Genomic DNA, 13,677 nt, shown 5'->3' with positions numbered 1-13,677 from the left:
CATTGTCTCTCTTGACAATGTTGGGCCTTAGTTATTGAACAATGAATTTTTAGTAATGAATTTGTTCCAAAAACTATTAATTCTAATTTTAATTTTGATAGAGAGAGAAATGAAATGTAAAATTTTTGGAAAATTAATTTTTACTCTTAAACTACCACAAACTTAGTAAAATGTATTAATAAAATGTTGAATATTCAAAAAGAGTATTTTCCATTCATCTCAATTTTTAGATTATGACATAACCCAAAAATTAAATTAAAAAACCAGTGAGTTTTGATAAAGTAAAAAAAAAAAAAAATTGAACATGGTTTTGAAGGAAATATACAAAGTGGAGTGAGAATTTTTTTTAAAAATAAATTTAGGATAAGTTTGTTTTGAAAACATGGATTAGTAGGGGAATGTCTTATTTTGTAGGCATTTTAAGTGGAGTTTGAGATATATTTTTACCAAGTTGTCCCCAAGTTTTATTCCGGTTAAACCTTAGTTTTAAGAGTATTTTTGAATAACATAAAAAGTTCAGTCTTAAGAACAGTTCAAAGAGTTAGGGGAATCATTTTATAGATAGTATAAATAATATGAATGGACACTTCATCTTTAAAAAAGAGCAGAAGAGCAAAGAGCCCAAAAAAATTTTCAAAAAAAAAAAAAAACCTATAATGCTTAAAAAAACAAAAAACAATACTGGAAAAAAAAAAAGAAAAAAAGAAGAAGAAGAACGAATAGCTAATTAAAAAAACAAAATAAAACTGTCAATAAGAAACAAACGGCTTAAAAAAAAAAGAAGCAAAACAAACGGCTAAAAAAAAACAAAGAGGAATGAATAGCTAATAAAAAAACAAAACAAAACAAAACTGTCAATAAGAAGCAAATGACTAAAAAAAAAAAAAAAAAAAAGCGAAAACACCATTTTGGTCTCTATATTTTGGAGTTGCAGTCAATTTAGTCCCTATATTTTGATAGCAATTAATTTGGCCTCTGTTATTTTCATACATTCAATTTGGTCATTACCATTATCTTACTAACGGAAAATGCTTATATAGCAAACGGTGTACATAGCTGGACACTTAATGCTGATGTGGTTAAGAAAAAATATTTTTAATAAATATTAAAAATTCATGGAAGAGTTGTACTGGGCGATATTTACTGGGTTTCAGGGGATTGACAGTCGGATGTCAGTTGTGTTTTCCGAGATCCAAGCGGATGTCGGCGGCGGTGCACAGCGGCGCCTCCACCAATGGTGCTCAGCAGTGCTTAGTCTTTTTGTCACTTTTATTTATTCTTTGTTCCTTACCTATTTTATGTTCGAGTGGGGGGTGTTGTCTATTTGTACAAGCTGTGTGGGTGACTTGGTGGGCGTGACTTGATTTGGGATTTTGGGGATTTGGTGTAAATGGTGGTTGAATAGGTCACTGGGTTCTAGGTTAGATTTGTGTTTGTAATGGCAACCACCACAAAGGCAATTCAATTTTTTTTTTTTTTATTAAAGATTGATTATTACAATGCAAACCTTAAGCTTTGGCTCAGTGGTGCAATCATTTATAAACAAACATGCTTGGACGGGTTTAAGTCTAAATTCTTGTTTTGAAATCACTTATAAAAACCCATGAAATCCAAATCATTCCAAACACACCTAGAAACGTGAATTGAATCAAATCCAGCAATAAAACAAGAATTTAACAAAATCTAGAAGCCCAAACTCGGAAGAAAACGCATAAAAAGTAAAAAAGCTTGCTGGGTTTGAATCGAAAAAACGATATAGGTATGATTTTGGTAACTGTTTCAGTGTTTATTCTTGTCAATTTGTGTGGTTTATTTGGTCGGTGGTTGATATGGGTGACTTGAAACTTGAAAGTGTAAGAATAGCTAAGTTGATATTGGTGTTTCTAGGTTGTGTTTGGTTGCCAAGAAAGTGTAAGAAAAGCTGGGGAATTTTTTTTAATTCATCCTTTCAAAATTTTATTTTATTTTTTAATGTGGCTTTTTTCTTCATAACAATTAACTTTTTTATTAATTTATTAGCCACATGTGTGCCAACTATGAACACCGTTTGCCACGTAAACTTTTTCTGTTAATGATTTAACAGTAAGGACCAAATCGACTGCAAGTTGTAAATATCAAGGACCAAATCGATGACTACAAAAATGTAAGGACCAAATTGACTGTGACCTCAAAATGTAAGGACCAAAATAGTATTTTTGCCACAAAAAAGAAGAAGAAGCATAACCTTGTAATATTGGAAGGGGGGCATTTTAGTCTAACAATTTGCCCCCTATTTTCACTCCAATTTTCTTCCCATTTTGGAGAGATTGAGATTTGGTGGGCTTATAGAGAAAATAGCTAGCCCCCACTACTTTTCTCTCCTCCTCCCCCTCCCAACCAAACACTCCTCCTACTCATTTTCTTTCCTATTTTCCACTCATTTTTTCCATTATTCCCAAAATCCACCCAACCAAACATAGCCTTAATGATTGAGCCACTTGTTACACCCATAATCAACTAACAGTAGGCTTAAGCTATTCAAGCCAAAAAAGAAAAAAGAAAAAAAGTTTTACACTGAACTTCCTACATTAGCAATTATTAGTAGTTCTTAAGGTTTTATGATATTTATTAAATCCTGGATTTGAAAGCTCTTGTCATCATCTTAGGACCATCCTAAGGGACTCCTCCCTATATTACCCGGTGTGTGTGGGACGAGAAAACTGCACATGCCTAAGGAGATAGTTAGATGTTCAAACAAATCTAAGCACCCTTGTTATCAACCAAAAAAAAAAAAAAAAGTTCTTTACTAGGAGAGGATCCAAGTTAAGTAGTTGTAATATTTATTTAACCCAAGTAACTTTAACCCAATTTTATATGAACCTGGTTAATAGGTACTCATAAAAAATTTCCCATAAAAAGTTTTAAAAAAATGAATGATTAATAAATGTCTTAAAGGCATCCATTTGTAAATAATAATAATAATAATAATAATAATAATAATATATGGTAATTCAATTGTTAGAATAGGACAATTTAAAATCTAACAGCTGTTAGGATTTTTTTTTTTTTGCTGAATGAAAAGAAGGGGGTCTCCGGTGTGGGCTCATCGATCCCACGCCACGTGACGGCAATAAGTAATACTACGTTTACCACACGAGCCTTGTTAGAGTTATCGCTCGAACCGCTCCTCTTTGGGTGCAGAACAAGGACTCTTATCATCAAGCCACACCCTCGTGTGGTAATAGCTGTTAGGATTGAACATTCAAAAAGCAGTGCGATAAAATCATCAATGCGATACTTGGAAAACAATGGAATCAAAAGCTTGGCTATACTACCGTTGGTTCAAAAAAAAATTGTCTGTATTATTGAAAATTAATTACTGGAGACGTCGTTTAGGATATTATATATACAATATTCATCTATGGAAAAGATATGATTTTGATACTCTCAAAAATATATGGTAATCTTTATTTAAAATTTCATTCCACCATATAAAGAGAATAATTACTTGAATTGATTTAAATGGAGTGACACCATACACCTAGTTTTTTCCAATGATTAAAACTTTGTCATAAAATAAAAGAACCTCTATCCACTTGTATTTCATATATAGAGGTTCTGTGTAGGGGTGAGTAGAAAGTCACCAGCATTGATCCAACCGACTGGTGCCAATCGTCCCGCACCGCCATTGCAATCAACCGATGAAGTCGATGCCGACGATCAGAGCACGAAGGGAATCCCAATGCCAATGCGGTGTAGTCACTGGAGCTGGAAATTTAAAACCGATACATGCCGAACCGAACTGATACATGTATGTATATCGTTCTTCACTTCTCGGCTTCTCCAGTTCTTCTGATCTGAGTCCAATTCTAATAAAGACGATGATGCTATGAATCTATGATCCTCATTTCCTAATATATGACTTAATGAAACGGAACATTTCAGTTTAATAGGGCTATTTAAAAATAAAAATAAAACAATAAAACGACATAATTTTACTTTAGGATTATAAATTTTAACAAGCATATAAATGGTTTTTTTCTCATAACCTATCTTAGAACTCTCTCTTTCTCTCTCGTCTCTTTGTTGCTGCTGCTGCAACACTGAAGTTGCTGCTCAGTGCTCACCCCCTACCAGTCCACCGCAACACCGCTGGTGAGTTTCATAGTCACAAACAATTAACCCGTTTCTTCTCTCTCTCTATACAAGTCCACGAGAATTGACATCTTTTTTTTTTCCAGCAATTTGATTTTGAGGTAGACTAAGAGAGCTATTACTCTTCAATCATTCACTAAGAAAGATTTTGAGCTATAATCACTAATGATTCAACATATTGCTTAGTATTTTCATTTTTTTTTTCAGTACTTTTGTATTTGTATTTTTATATTTTTTGACTTGGGGATTTTGAGCTACTTAGTGTAACTACTGTGGTACTGCCATACTACCTATTAGGCATTGGCTTTTGTTTATTTGTTGTAGTATATATTCATGGTAAAACATTTCTTTGGTAAAAAAAATTAATTATTTATTTATTTATATATGGAAGTTGATATTAATTTTATTTGCATTACATTCTGATTATAGTTGTTTAGGTTATATATATTGAGATGGAGTAATACATATTGTTAGTGTCTGATTGAGTAATGAGTAATTATGGTATAAGTATGCATTGGAATATGCTTTTGTGTGTTGGCCGGACGTAGAAAAATATTATTTGGCATTTTTACTTCTTTTTTTTTAATTTGACTTTTCTTTTGCTTCTGTTTTATGTGACTAGATTTCTTATGGCTTGCTAAATAAAAAATCAGTTTGCATTTACTTGAAATCTTGAACAAGTTGATATATTGAAATTGGGCTTGAAAGCCCAATTTTTTTATTATTAAAAAAAAACAGTTTTTTTTTTAATATTTCAAACCAACCAAACCAACTAAACCGACCGCAAAAAACCGTACTGCTATAAGTCAAAAAACCAACCCTTGGCAGTGTGCATTGGTTTCAATTATGAAAAAACCGATCTCTATCGGTTTGGTAATAAATTTGAAAAAAAAACCGCACTGACCAAACCGTGCACACCCTAGTTCTGTGCATTATTCCAAGTGTGGAATATAGAACGCTCGCTGTGATACCAGAGTTACTGGGTTGTGTTACTTTGCTCAAATGATGACAACCACAGAACAATATCAGGGACCAATGATGATTTTATGGGAACAACATTAAGCTTGACAATTTTTTGTTGACAAGTAAATTTTAGAGTAATGAAGACAAAACAAAGAAACATACCATCAACAATGAGCAGAGGATCATCCTCGAGTCTCAACTCTCAGGCAGAGCAGTCACTGGTTAACATCCTCTTCAGGCAAGAGCTCTGGCTTGTATACAGCTAGAGAGGCTTATTATTGTATCTGTGAATTCGAAGAGCATGCTCATCATCCATGATTCTCTTGCAATCAATACCAAGCATCTTAAATTGAAGTCCTTTCTAAGCTGTTCTTTTCTTTTTTTTGGTCAGGACCAGGATTATAAATATTTCAAATTGAAAATTATTCAACCAGGAAAAGGAACTTCAGGTACAGTTATTTCAAGATTTATGAATAATAAATAACTACGCAGAAGTAATCTGAAATAAATTTAGTAAGGGAATTACTTCATCCAAAGCAGTAATATCTTGAAATAAAAAGCCACCATGACAATTTATTTACATAAGGTGATCTGGTTTCTCACAATTACGATGGAAGACACTGACAATGAAGTTTGACAGAGCAACTTTATAGATCCAAAGTGACATCATTGTATGTTTCAGTTCAGAGCATTATCAATGATAACGCAAAAGTCTTAAGATTTGCTCCATATTTTTTAAATTAGCCTGTTATTTTAAGTTAGCATAAGGATATCCTCTTAGTCATGGCAAAAACCCTAATATAAATATGGGCTAGAGAGCATAACGCAACCCTATACCTTCTCTCAAATCTTTCTCTCTCTCCACTTCTTTTCTCCTTCTCTCTCTTTTAGTCCTAATAACTCACATTTTAATACGACTCAACTCAAAGTAAAAACTATTAAGCATACAAGAGAGATTGGTTATTTCAACTTCCAAGCAAGCAAATAGTTCGGTTTTTTTCCAACTTCTAGTGACTCAGTATCAAACTTCAAGCTGTAAAAGCTTTAAGATGCAAATACGCAGACAGTGCTGTTCCATATACCAAATCTAGACTTCAATTTTTTAACATGGCCAAATAATTAAATAAAACTATTTCCAACATGAGCATACAACTCAGGACTTGATGATAAACAACTTCAGCTTCCTATTTGATTACTTTTTTTTTTCTTTTTTCTTTTTATAGGTAAAAGTGATTGTTAACTCTGAAGTGATTTAACCCGCACTCTCTCATTCAATCATCAAAGACTTTACCAATTGAGCTAATTAGAATCCAAAGCTTCCTATTTGATTACAGATGATAAAAACGTCCATCCATCCTCAACAGAGGTTATCACATGCCTATGTAATGCACATATCAATTGTACAGCAGGTTCTACACAGAGTAGAATTAAGCAATTTAAAGAAACTCAATAAAATGGAAACAAGCCATTACCCTTACCTGTTTGAGTAAATCTATGGCAGACAACACAAGAAGATCGTCTTCTTTTTTCCTTTTTTATTTTTTGATAACTACCCTTCCCCTCAGCATCATCTGAAGAGGTTTTTTTCGTTTAATTTAATTATCAAACCATATACAGAACGCTGGGATTCATTGAACATATGGCATTCAAAAATAACAAATAATCACGAGATAATACCAAAATAACATATACAAAACGCTGCAAATTTCTTAGCTTACTCTGAATCAGAATTCAAAGGTGAAATCAAAGCCACTCAACATGCTTCTTCAGAAGAGAAATTCCCCTATTTGTGTCTGTCATACCCATCATCAGAGGCTTCGATTCGGAGTAACACGATTCAAATTCATAGAGACTGAGTTGAAGGGAGATCGGGAAAGGGAAGTGCAACAAAGAGAGTCAATACTCGAGGCAAATTGGTTTAAAGGAGAAAGGAAGGGCTGAGAGGGGGAGAGATGAAATCATATATAGATAGATATTGTAATATGGAGTGACTCCTGCATGGAATGTTACACTGGTTCATTTGGCCTTCAATTCAACGCCTCAAAGGTTAAGATGGATGAAAATTAAGAAGGGACAACATTCTGCAAGCAAAGAGAAAGGGAGAGGGGTGACAAGATTTTCATACGTCTGAAGTGGCTTAATAGGAGGCTAAGCTGAACTTATGGCTATGCCTCCCTTATTAAATATGTATAGATGAGAGATTAACATTGGCATACACAACACATAATAATGAATCCTAGGATAGCTGAAGAGGATGCATATACTTAAATTATTTAAGTCCAACCCCGTAAAGTTCGTAATGAAGCAATAAGAAATGATGATTATGGAGTAATTAAATATAGTCATAATAGGATAAAAGCCAAAATGATAATCCTGACTGGTGAACTAAACAAATGAGGAAACTGACAAAATGCATGCGCAAAGGTAAAAGAAATACTCTGGCTTTGTAAGGAAAGATACCTACCTCGACAGATTCTTGGATACTCATGCTCCATCGTAGTTTAGATTCCACAACTTGAAGCTGCAAGGACCAGTTCACAGCTTTTGCAATAAATATTTGCCTCACATATACTCAAAAACCTAGGCTGCAACATCATAGAGTCTTGGGTCTTCACTGCAGCAGATAAAAGAACACCCCAAACTTCATCCAAATTCTGTTCAGATAAAGAATTCATATAACTAAGAAAAATGTAAAGCTACCAAGGACTGAATCTGGGGGAAGAAACCATAGTCAACCAGAGTCTGACAAGTCCATTTTAAAGATTTCAGCAAGTATTCTTTGCATATCCCCTATTACAGAAGCAAACCACTTACAGACTAAGAGGATAAGTTCCTTAATATTTTGGATTGAACAGACAAAGTTAAGTCAAGAGTCATAACTTCAATTAATAGCAGTAATGTTAAACTAAGATAAGTGTTAACTGAAAACCAGCAAATGACCCAACCTCTAAAATTTGGGAAAACTTTTGATCATTATCATTTCAAGGGTCTCTAGCAAGTCAAAATATAATCAGAAAATTATACAAGGAAAACAGCATTTACAGCAATACTCATAATCAAAATGAATAACGTTAATACATCTCAAGCACGGCGTTTACTCAAACGCCAAGAATTCGGCTCATGATATCTGTCATAGAGTGGCTCAATCCTTTCTTGTCGTTTTCGCTTGCTCAACTTTGTAGAATCTGCTACTTTGAAAAATCTAGGTGCCAGTTCCACGAGCCATTTAGGATCTATAACTGTGACCTCTCGCATGTACTCCTTTGTAGTCATCACCAGCTCATGGTAGATGACCCAGTCAGGTTGCCTCTGGAAAAGAGCACTGCTTGGATGTATATAGACCGGTTGGTTCTCTACTAGGGTCCTATAGCCCTCTTGTGGGTCCTTTCTAGATGCATGGAAAAAGAACCCTGCAGTAATCGCCTTTCGGATCTTTGTAAAATTTCTCCCAGCAGCCACTACGTCCAATTTATATCTGCAATGGTTTAAACTTCATATATCAGTATAATTGTGTCAAGTAAGCTCCACAGACAAAAAACTATAAACAATAATCACCTATTGCTTCATCAACAGAACCAGTAGAACAGATATGGCACCCATAAAATTAGATATTCAAAAAGGTACAGCAATGATTAGCTACATCAACAAATTAAAAATTTTCTATAGCATTTGCTGCCAATTTTGCAAGTAGTTAAATGGATAATGAGGGAAAAAGTAAACTTCTCTGCCAGCAAGCATGAGGGCTCATGAAAAGTCCTGATATTACACAGATTGAAAGCACACAGACACACAGTTTGTTACATTTTAAGTGGGGGAGGGGGGGACTCAAACCCTGGAAGTCTCCCTTGGAAAGGCCAGGAAATGCCATTTGACCTATTTGGTGCATAGGGACCAAATATCATAATTGTGGTATCCAAACTAGGATGGACAACAAACACTATTCTTTCAAGCATGAAAAGAAATAATATTCTCAATTTACACAAGGACACCCAAGAGATTAGTCTCAGGTGCCTAAAATTTGCAGAAGATATGAAAGCAGCACTTGGAGCAAAGATAAAGGCAGAAAATAATAGAACAACTTAAAAAGAAAATAGAAAGCATACTTGTCCATGATGGTGAGCAGCTGTTTTCTGACATCCTGTGCCCTCCTCAAGGATCTAGACTGAACAAAGTTCTCAAAACACCAGGGCCCAGAAAAGTTATTACTTTTCCAAGCCTCATAAACCGCAAGTAATGTCAGATGGTCTCCCTCTGGCTGGAAAAACTTGGCCCTCTTCTGATCAGCTTGTGCTTGTTTCTCCCTAGGCCTGTAGAAGATATTCCCTGTTTGAATCATTGCAATGATAGTCAAAATCTCATCACTGCATCCAAGGTCCACACTGGCAAGCAGCATCTTAGATAATGGTGGTTCAAGAGGAAATTCTGCCATTTTCCGGCCCAATTTGGTCAGAAGCCCCTCCTCATCAAGAGCTCCTAGACTGTACAGCTGTTCCATGGCAGAAATGAGAGCTTGGGGAGAAGGTGGATCCATGAAATCAAAAGACAGAAGATCATTTATCCCCATAGCTTTCATGGTAAGTGTAGTTAACCCAAGATTTATCCTCTGTATTTCAGGAATTGAAGTAGGGGACATCTCATTGCGGTATGCACTCTCTGTGTAGAGACGATAACATTTCCCAGGTCCTGTACGCCCAGCACGCCCAGCTCGCTGCTTGGCTGAAGCTTGTGAAATAGGAGTTATGACCAGCGAATCAAGCCCTTGCTTTGGGTTATACACATTCTGCTTTGCAAACCCAGGATCAATAACATAATAAATTCCATCAATTGTCAAAGATGCCTCAGCAATATTGGTAGCAACTACCACTTTCCTCTTCCCTGGAGGTGCAGGCTCAAATATCCTTGACTGCATTTCACTTGGTAGCGCACTATAAACCGGTAGAATAATCAATTCTGGAACATTTTTACCTAGCCCCTTCATCCTTTCATAAAGAGACTGACATGCAAAATCAATCTCCTCTTGACCAGTCAAGAAGAGAAGGATGTCTCCTTCAGGTTCTGTCAAGTGGATCTGTAGCACAGTAATTAGGGATGCATCCAGGTAATCACTTTCTGGCTGTTTGGTGTAGAGTATCTCAACAGGAAAAGTTCTACCAGGAATTGTAAATATATTACAGTTAAAGAAATACCCTGAAAACTTCTCCGCATCCAGTGTTGCAGACGTGACAATCAAGCGAAGGTCAGGTCTCCGTTTCACTAGTTGCTTGAGTAATCCAAAAAGAACATCCGTGTGTATAGTCCTCTCATGTGCTTCATCAAGCATAACAACAGAGTACTGAGAAAGGTTTTCATCGATCAAAATTTCCCTAAGAAGCATACCATCAGTCATGTACTTGATGACAGTATCCGGACCAGTACAATCTTCAAATCGAATAGCATATCCAACTTCCTCACCCAAACGACAACCAAACTCTTCAGCAACCCTCTTAGCCACAGACATTGCAGCCACCCTACGGGGCTGAGTACAGCCAATTTTACCATTGGTTGTGTATCCAGCTTCTGCTAGATATTGAGTTACCTGAGTTGTCTTACCCGAACCAGTCTCACCAATTACAACTAGGACCTGATTTTCATGCACAGCCTGAACGAGTTCCTTCTTTAATTTGTAGATTGGCAAGCTCTGCCTCTGCTCCTGAATGGACAGCTTCGATCTCTGCCCAAAGCTAAGGGATTGCCCATAAGCATCCTTCTTCCACTCAGGCATATCATATGCCGATAAACCAACACCTCTAAGCTCCTGTGCTAGATGCCTCTCACCCGTCTCCGGCATAGGGTCTTCCCAAGGACGATTCAAATCCTTAGGAATAGAGTCAAGCATAGTTCTCTGCTGCTGTTCTCTTACTTCTCTACGCTCCTTTATAAGCGCAGACTGAAGTGCCGCTGCACGACTCAAAGACCCTTCTGGATTCTTAAAAATTTTAACAGGTGACATATCCATTGAATACCTGCTCTGCCCATGTAGAAACGCTGGTTCATCCTCATTCATCTCAATCTCAAGCTCCTCCTCAGCACCCTCTTCTTGATATAACAATCCATCTCCTTCCTCATCATAAGTGGGATAGTCTGCAAGAGTCAAAACACCTGAAGCAATCAACTGCTTGGCTTCCCACTTCTCTGGCGAACTCATCCTCTTCAGCGGTCTACGGGAAGGAACAGCATCATCCTCCTCCACTATCCTAATCCCCGAAAGGCCCGTCCTTGTTGTAGGCCCCTCCCTCGTCCCAGACGGGTTTGCCCTATTCAAATCATCCTCCGGACCCTTCTTCAGCGGAAGAAGATCCTTACCAGTATGCTGGTCAACATCCCTCATTGAAAGACTCATCTTCTGGTTCGAAACAGAGATCACCTTCACAAAAACCTCCTGATCCCGTTTCACAACATCCTTGGCATTAGTAATCCGCCGAGTTGCAATCTGCGAAACATGTACTATACCCTCTTTCCCCTTAAAATCACTCAATTGCACGAAGCAGCCAGAGTCCATCACTCTCGTAACCCTTCCCTTGTAAACCTGATACACTTCCGGCTCATCCGAGTGGTTCCGCCGATCCCTATTGCCTCTCCTATGATCAACATTACCACCATTATCTTCATTCTCATCGTCTCTCCTATGCTTCACCACATCATCGTCTCTCCTATACTTCTCATGGCGATCACCATGCCTTCCTTTACTCCTGTAATCTCTTCTATCATCATACTCATCATCTTCAACATCCCTTTCTCTACGCCTCTCGTCTCTATCGTAACCACGCCTATCTCTTCTATCTCTATCTCGATCCCTTTCTCCGTCTCTGTTTCGATCTCTATCTCTGTCCCTATCTCTACCTCTATCTCTATCTCTATCTCTATCTCTGTCCCTATCTCTACCTCTATGCCTATCTTCTGCTTCTTCTTCTTCTCCCCTCTCTCTACGCCGCTCTCGGGCCTCCATTTCGATTTCCCTATTGAGCTCCTTAGCCCTTTCCCTACTATCCGCAATCGCTAGGGCACCATACTTAGGTTTCTCACCGTCCACAACGCTTTCCTTCTTCAATTCCTTCGGCTTCGGAGGAAGAATAGCGTGGATAATCGTCAAAAGCGTACGGACAAAGTAATCCGGCATCTCAGCACCATTCTCTTTCAGCTTCGAGTCGAATTCATCGACGGTCTCGCAGTTTCGGCCCAAATCGGTGATGAACTCGGCGAGAACTTTGTCTCCAAACCCTAAATGCGTTTCGAGTTCAGAGCAAACCTTGGAGACGAGTGACAGGTATTCGAGCTTCTTCAACCCGTCGTCTTTAGAGGCGGGAGCCATTGTTGAAGATACAGATATAGCAGAGATTCAATGAAGGAAAAGAGACAGAGAGAGATTTGAGGATTTAGGGTTTATGCGTACCTGATTTAGGGATTTTTGATATGCGAAGGCGAAACCCTAGTTCCACTGTGTGAAAGTTTAAATTGTTGGTACTAAGGAAATATATAATTAACTAAAACTCACCTCTTTGAAATCAGAGTATATATGCGAAGTAACAGAGATTTAATTTGAAATCAGATTTTGGACTTATATCCTTCAGAAATTATACATCGCCGCCATTGAAGGATGGACGGGACTCTATTCTCTATACGTTCCATTTAATTGTAGTTTTTATCTATTCTTCTGTTTAAGGGTTTTCTTTCTTGGATCGGATTTTTTTTTTTTTTTTTTTTCAGAATACCCCCGCACAGTAAAGACAAAACTAAAGATAGTCCTAATTTGTTCTAATACATTACTTACAAAATAAGAATACTCTTTCACTAACTCACTTCTTCAATGCAGTTATACATTTATCGTTTTTTTTAAAATAAAATAAATAAGTTAAACAAACACGTTTATCCAAAAACAAATCTAAATATTAAAAAAAAAACTAAACTAAATAGATAGAGAGAGGTGATAAGCCTACAACATTTTTAGAACAATTTCACAACAAATCAGAAATAGTTAGTTGTTATTGGTTTAAATTTGAACTTATCACTGAAATTACTTTTCTACCCCACCATTAACAACTCGTAACAACCTGCCACATAGGATTTGTTGTAAAATGTTGTGAAAATATTGTGGACATAGCATTTTCCATAGATATATACACTTTTTTTTAAAATATATATCTACACTACTATTTAAGTGGCTGCACTTGTTTGGACCGGATTTTTTTTTTGTTCTAAAATACCCCTACACCCCTAGGTTTAAGTAGAGACAAAACCAAACGATCGTTTGGTAAAAATACATATCTAACTTGCACTAAAATATTGTCTACAAAATAGAAACACTCTTTTGCTAACCCACTTCTTCAAAGTAACTATACATTTATTGTTTTTTTTAATAGAAAAATAAGTTAAACACTCCATGTTTATCTAAAAACAAATATAAATATATATAAACTAAAGGACAATCTGAATTGTTTTTGTTCTTAAATACCCTTACATTTCTATGTTTAAGTAGATACAAAACTAAAGGACAATCCGGTAAAAATAAAACCTTAACTTCCACTAACACATTACCTAAAAAAT

At 36.4% G+C, this 13,677-nt stretch overlaps 1 protein-coding gene across 1 annotated transcript; it reads right to left on the bottom strand.

Annotated features, from left to right (window-relative positions):
- Positions 1-8,050: 8,050 nt before the first annotated feature.
- LOC142615734 (putative pre-mRNA-splicing factor ATP-dependent RNA helicase DEAH5) lies at positions 8,051-12,772 on the bottom strand. Its single transcript, XM_075788532.1, has 2 exons — positions 9,201-12,772; positions 8,051-8,572 (listed from the first exon to the last, which is right to left on the bottom strand). Exons 1-2 carry the CDS (start codon positions 12,443-12,445, stop codon positions 8,179-8,181), a joined length of 3,639 nt encoding a protein of 1,212 aa, XP_075644647.1. The 5' UTR covers positions 12,446-12,772; the 3' UTR covers positions 8,051-8,178.
- Between the last annotated feature and the right edge of the window lie 905 nt (positions 12,773-13,677).

The sequence above is a fragment of the Castanea sativa genome, chromosome 1 (genome assembly GCF_040712315.1).
Source record: "Castanea sativa cultivar Marrone di Chiusa Pesio chromosome 1, ASM4071231v1".
Classification (NCBI taxonomy): domain Eukaryota; kingdom Viridiplantae; phylum Streptophyta; class Magnoliopsida; order Fagales; family Fagaceae; genus Castanea; species Castanea sativa.
Note: the sequence above shows the minus strand (reverse complement) of the source record. Positions and strands in the feature narration are given on the sequence as shown.

Coding starts and splice junctions, on each gene's coding strand:
- LOC142615734 (XM_075788532.1), bottom strand. CDS start 12,445: ATGGCTCCCGCCTCTAAAGACGACGGGTTGAAGAAGCTCGAATACCTG. Junction 8,573..9,200: donor CTGCTCACCATCATGGACAA/GTATGCTTTCTA, acceptor AAACCATTGCAG/ATATAAATTGGACGTAGTGG.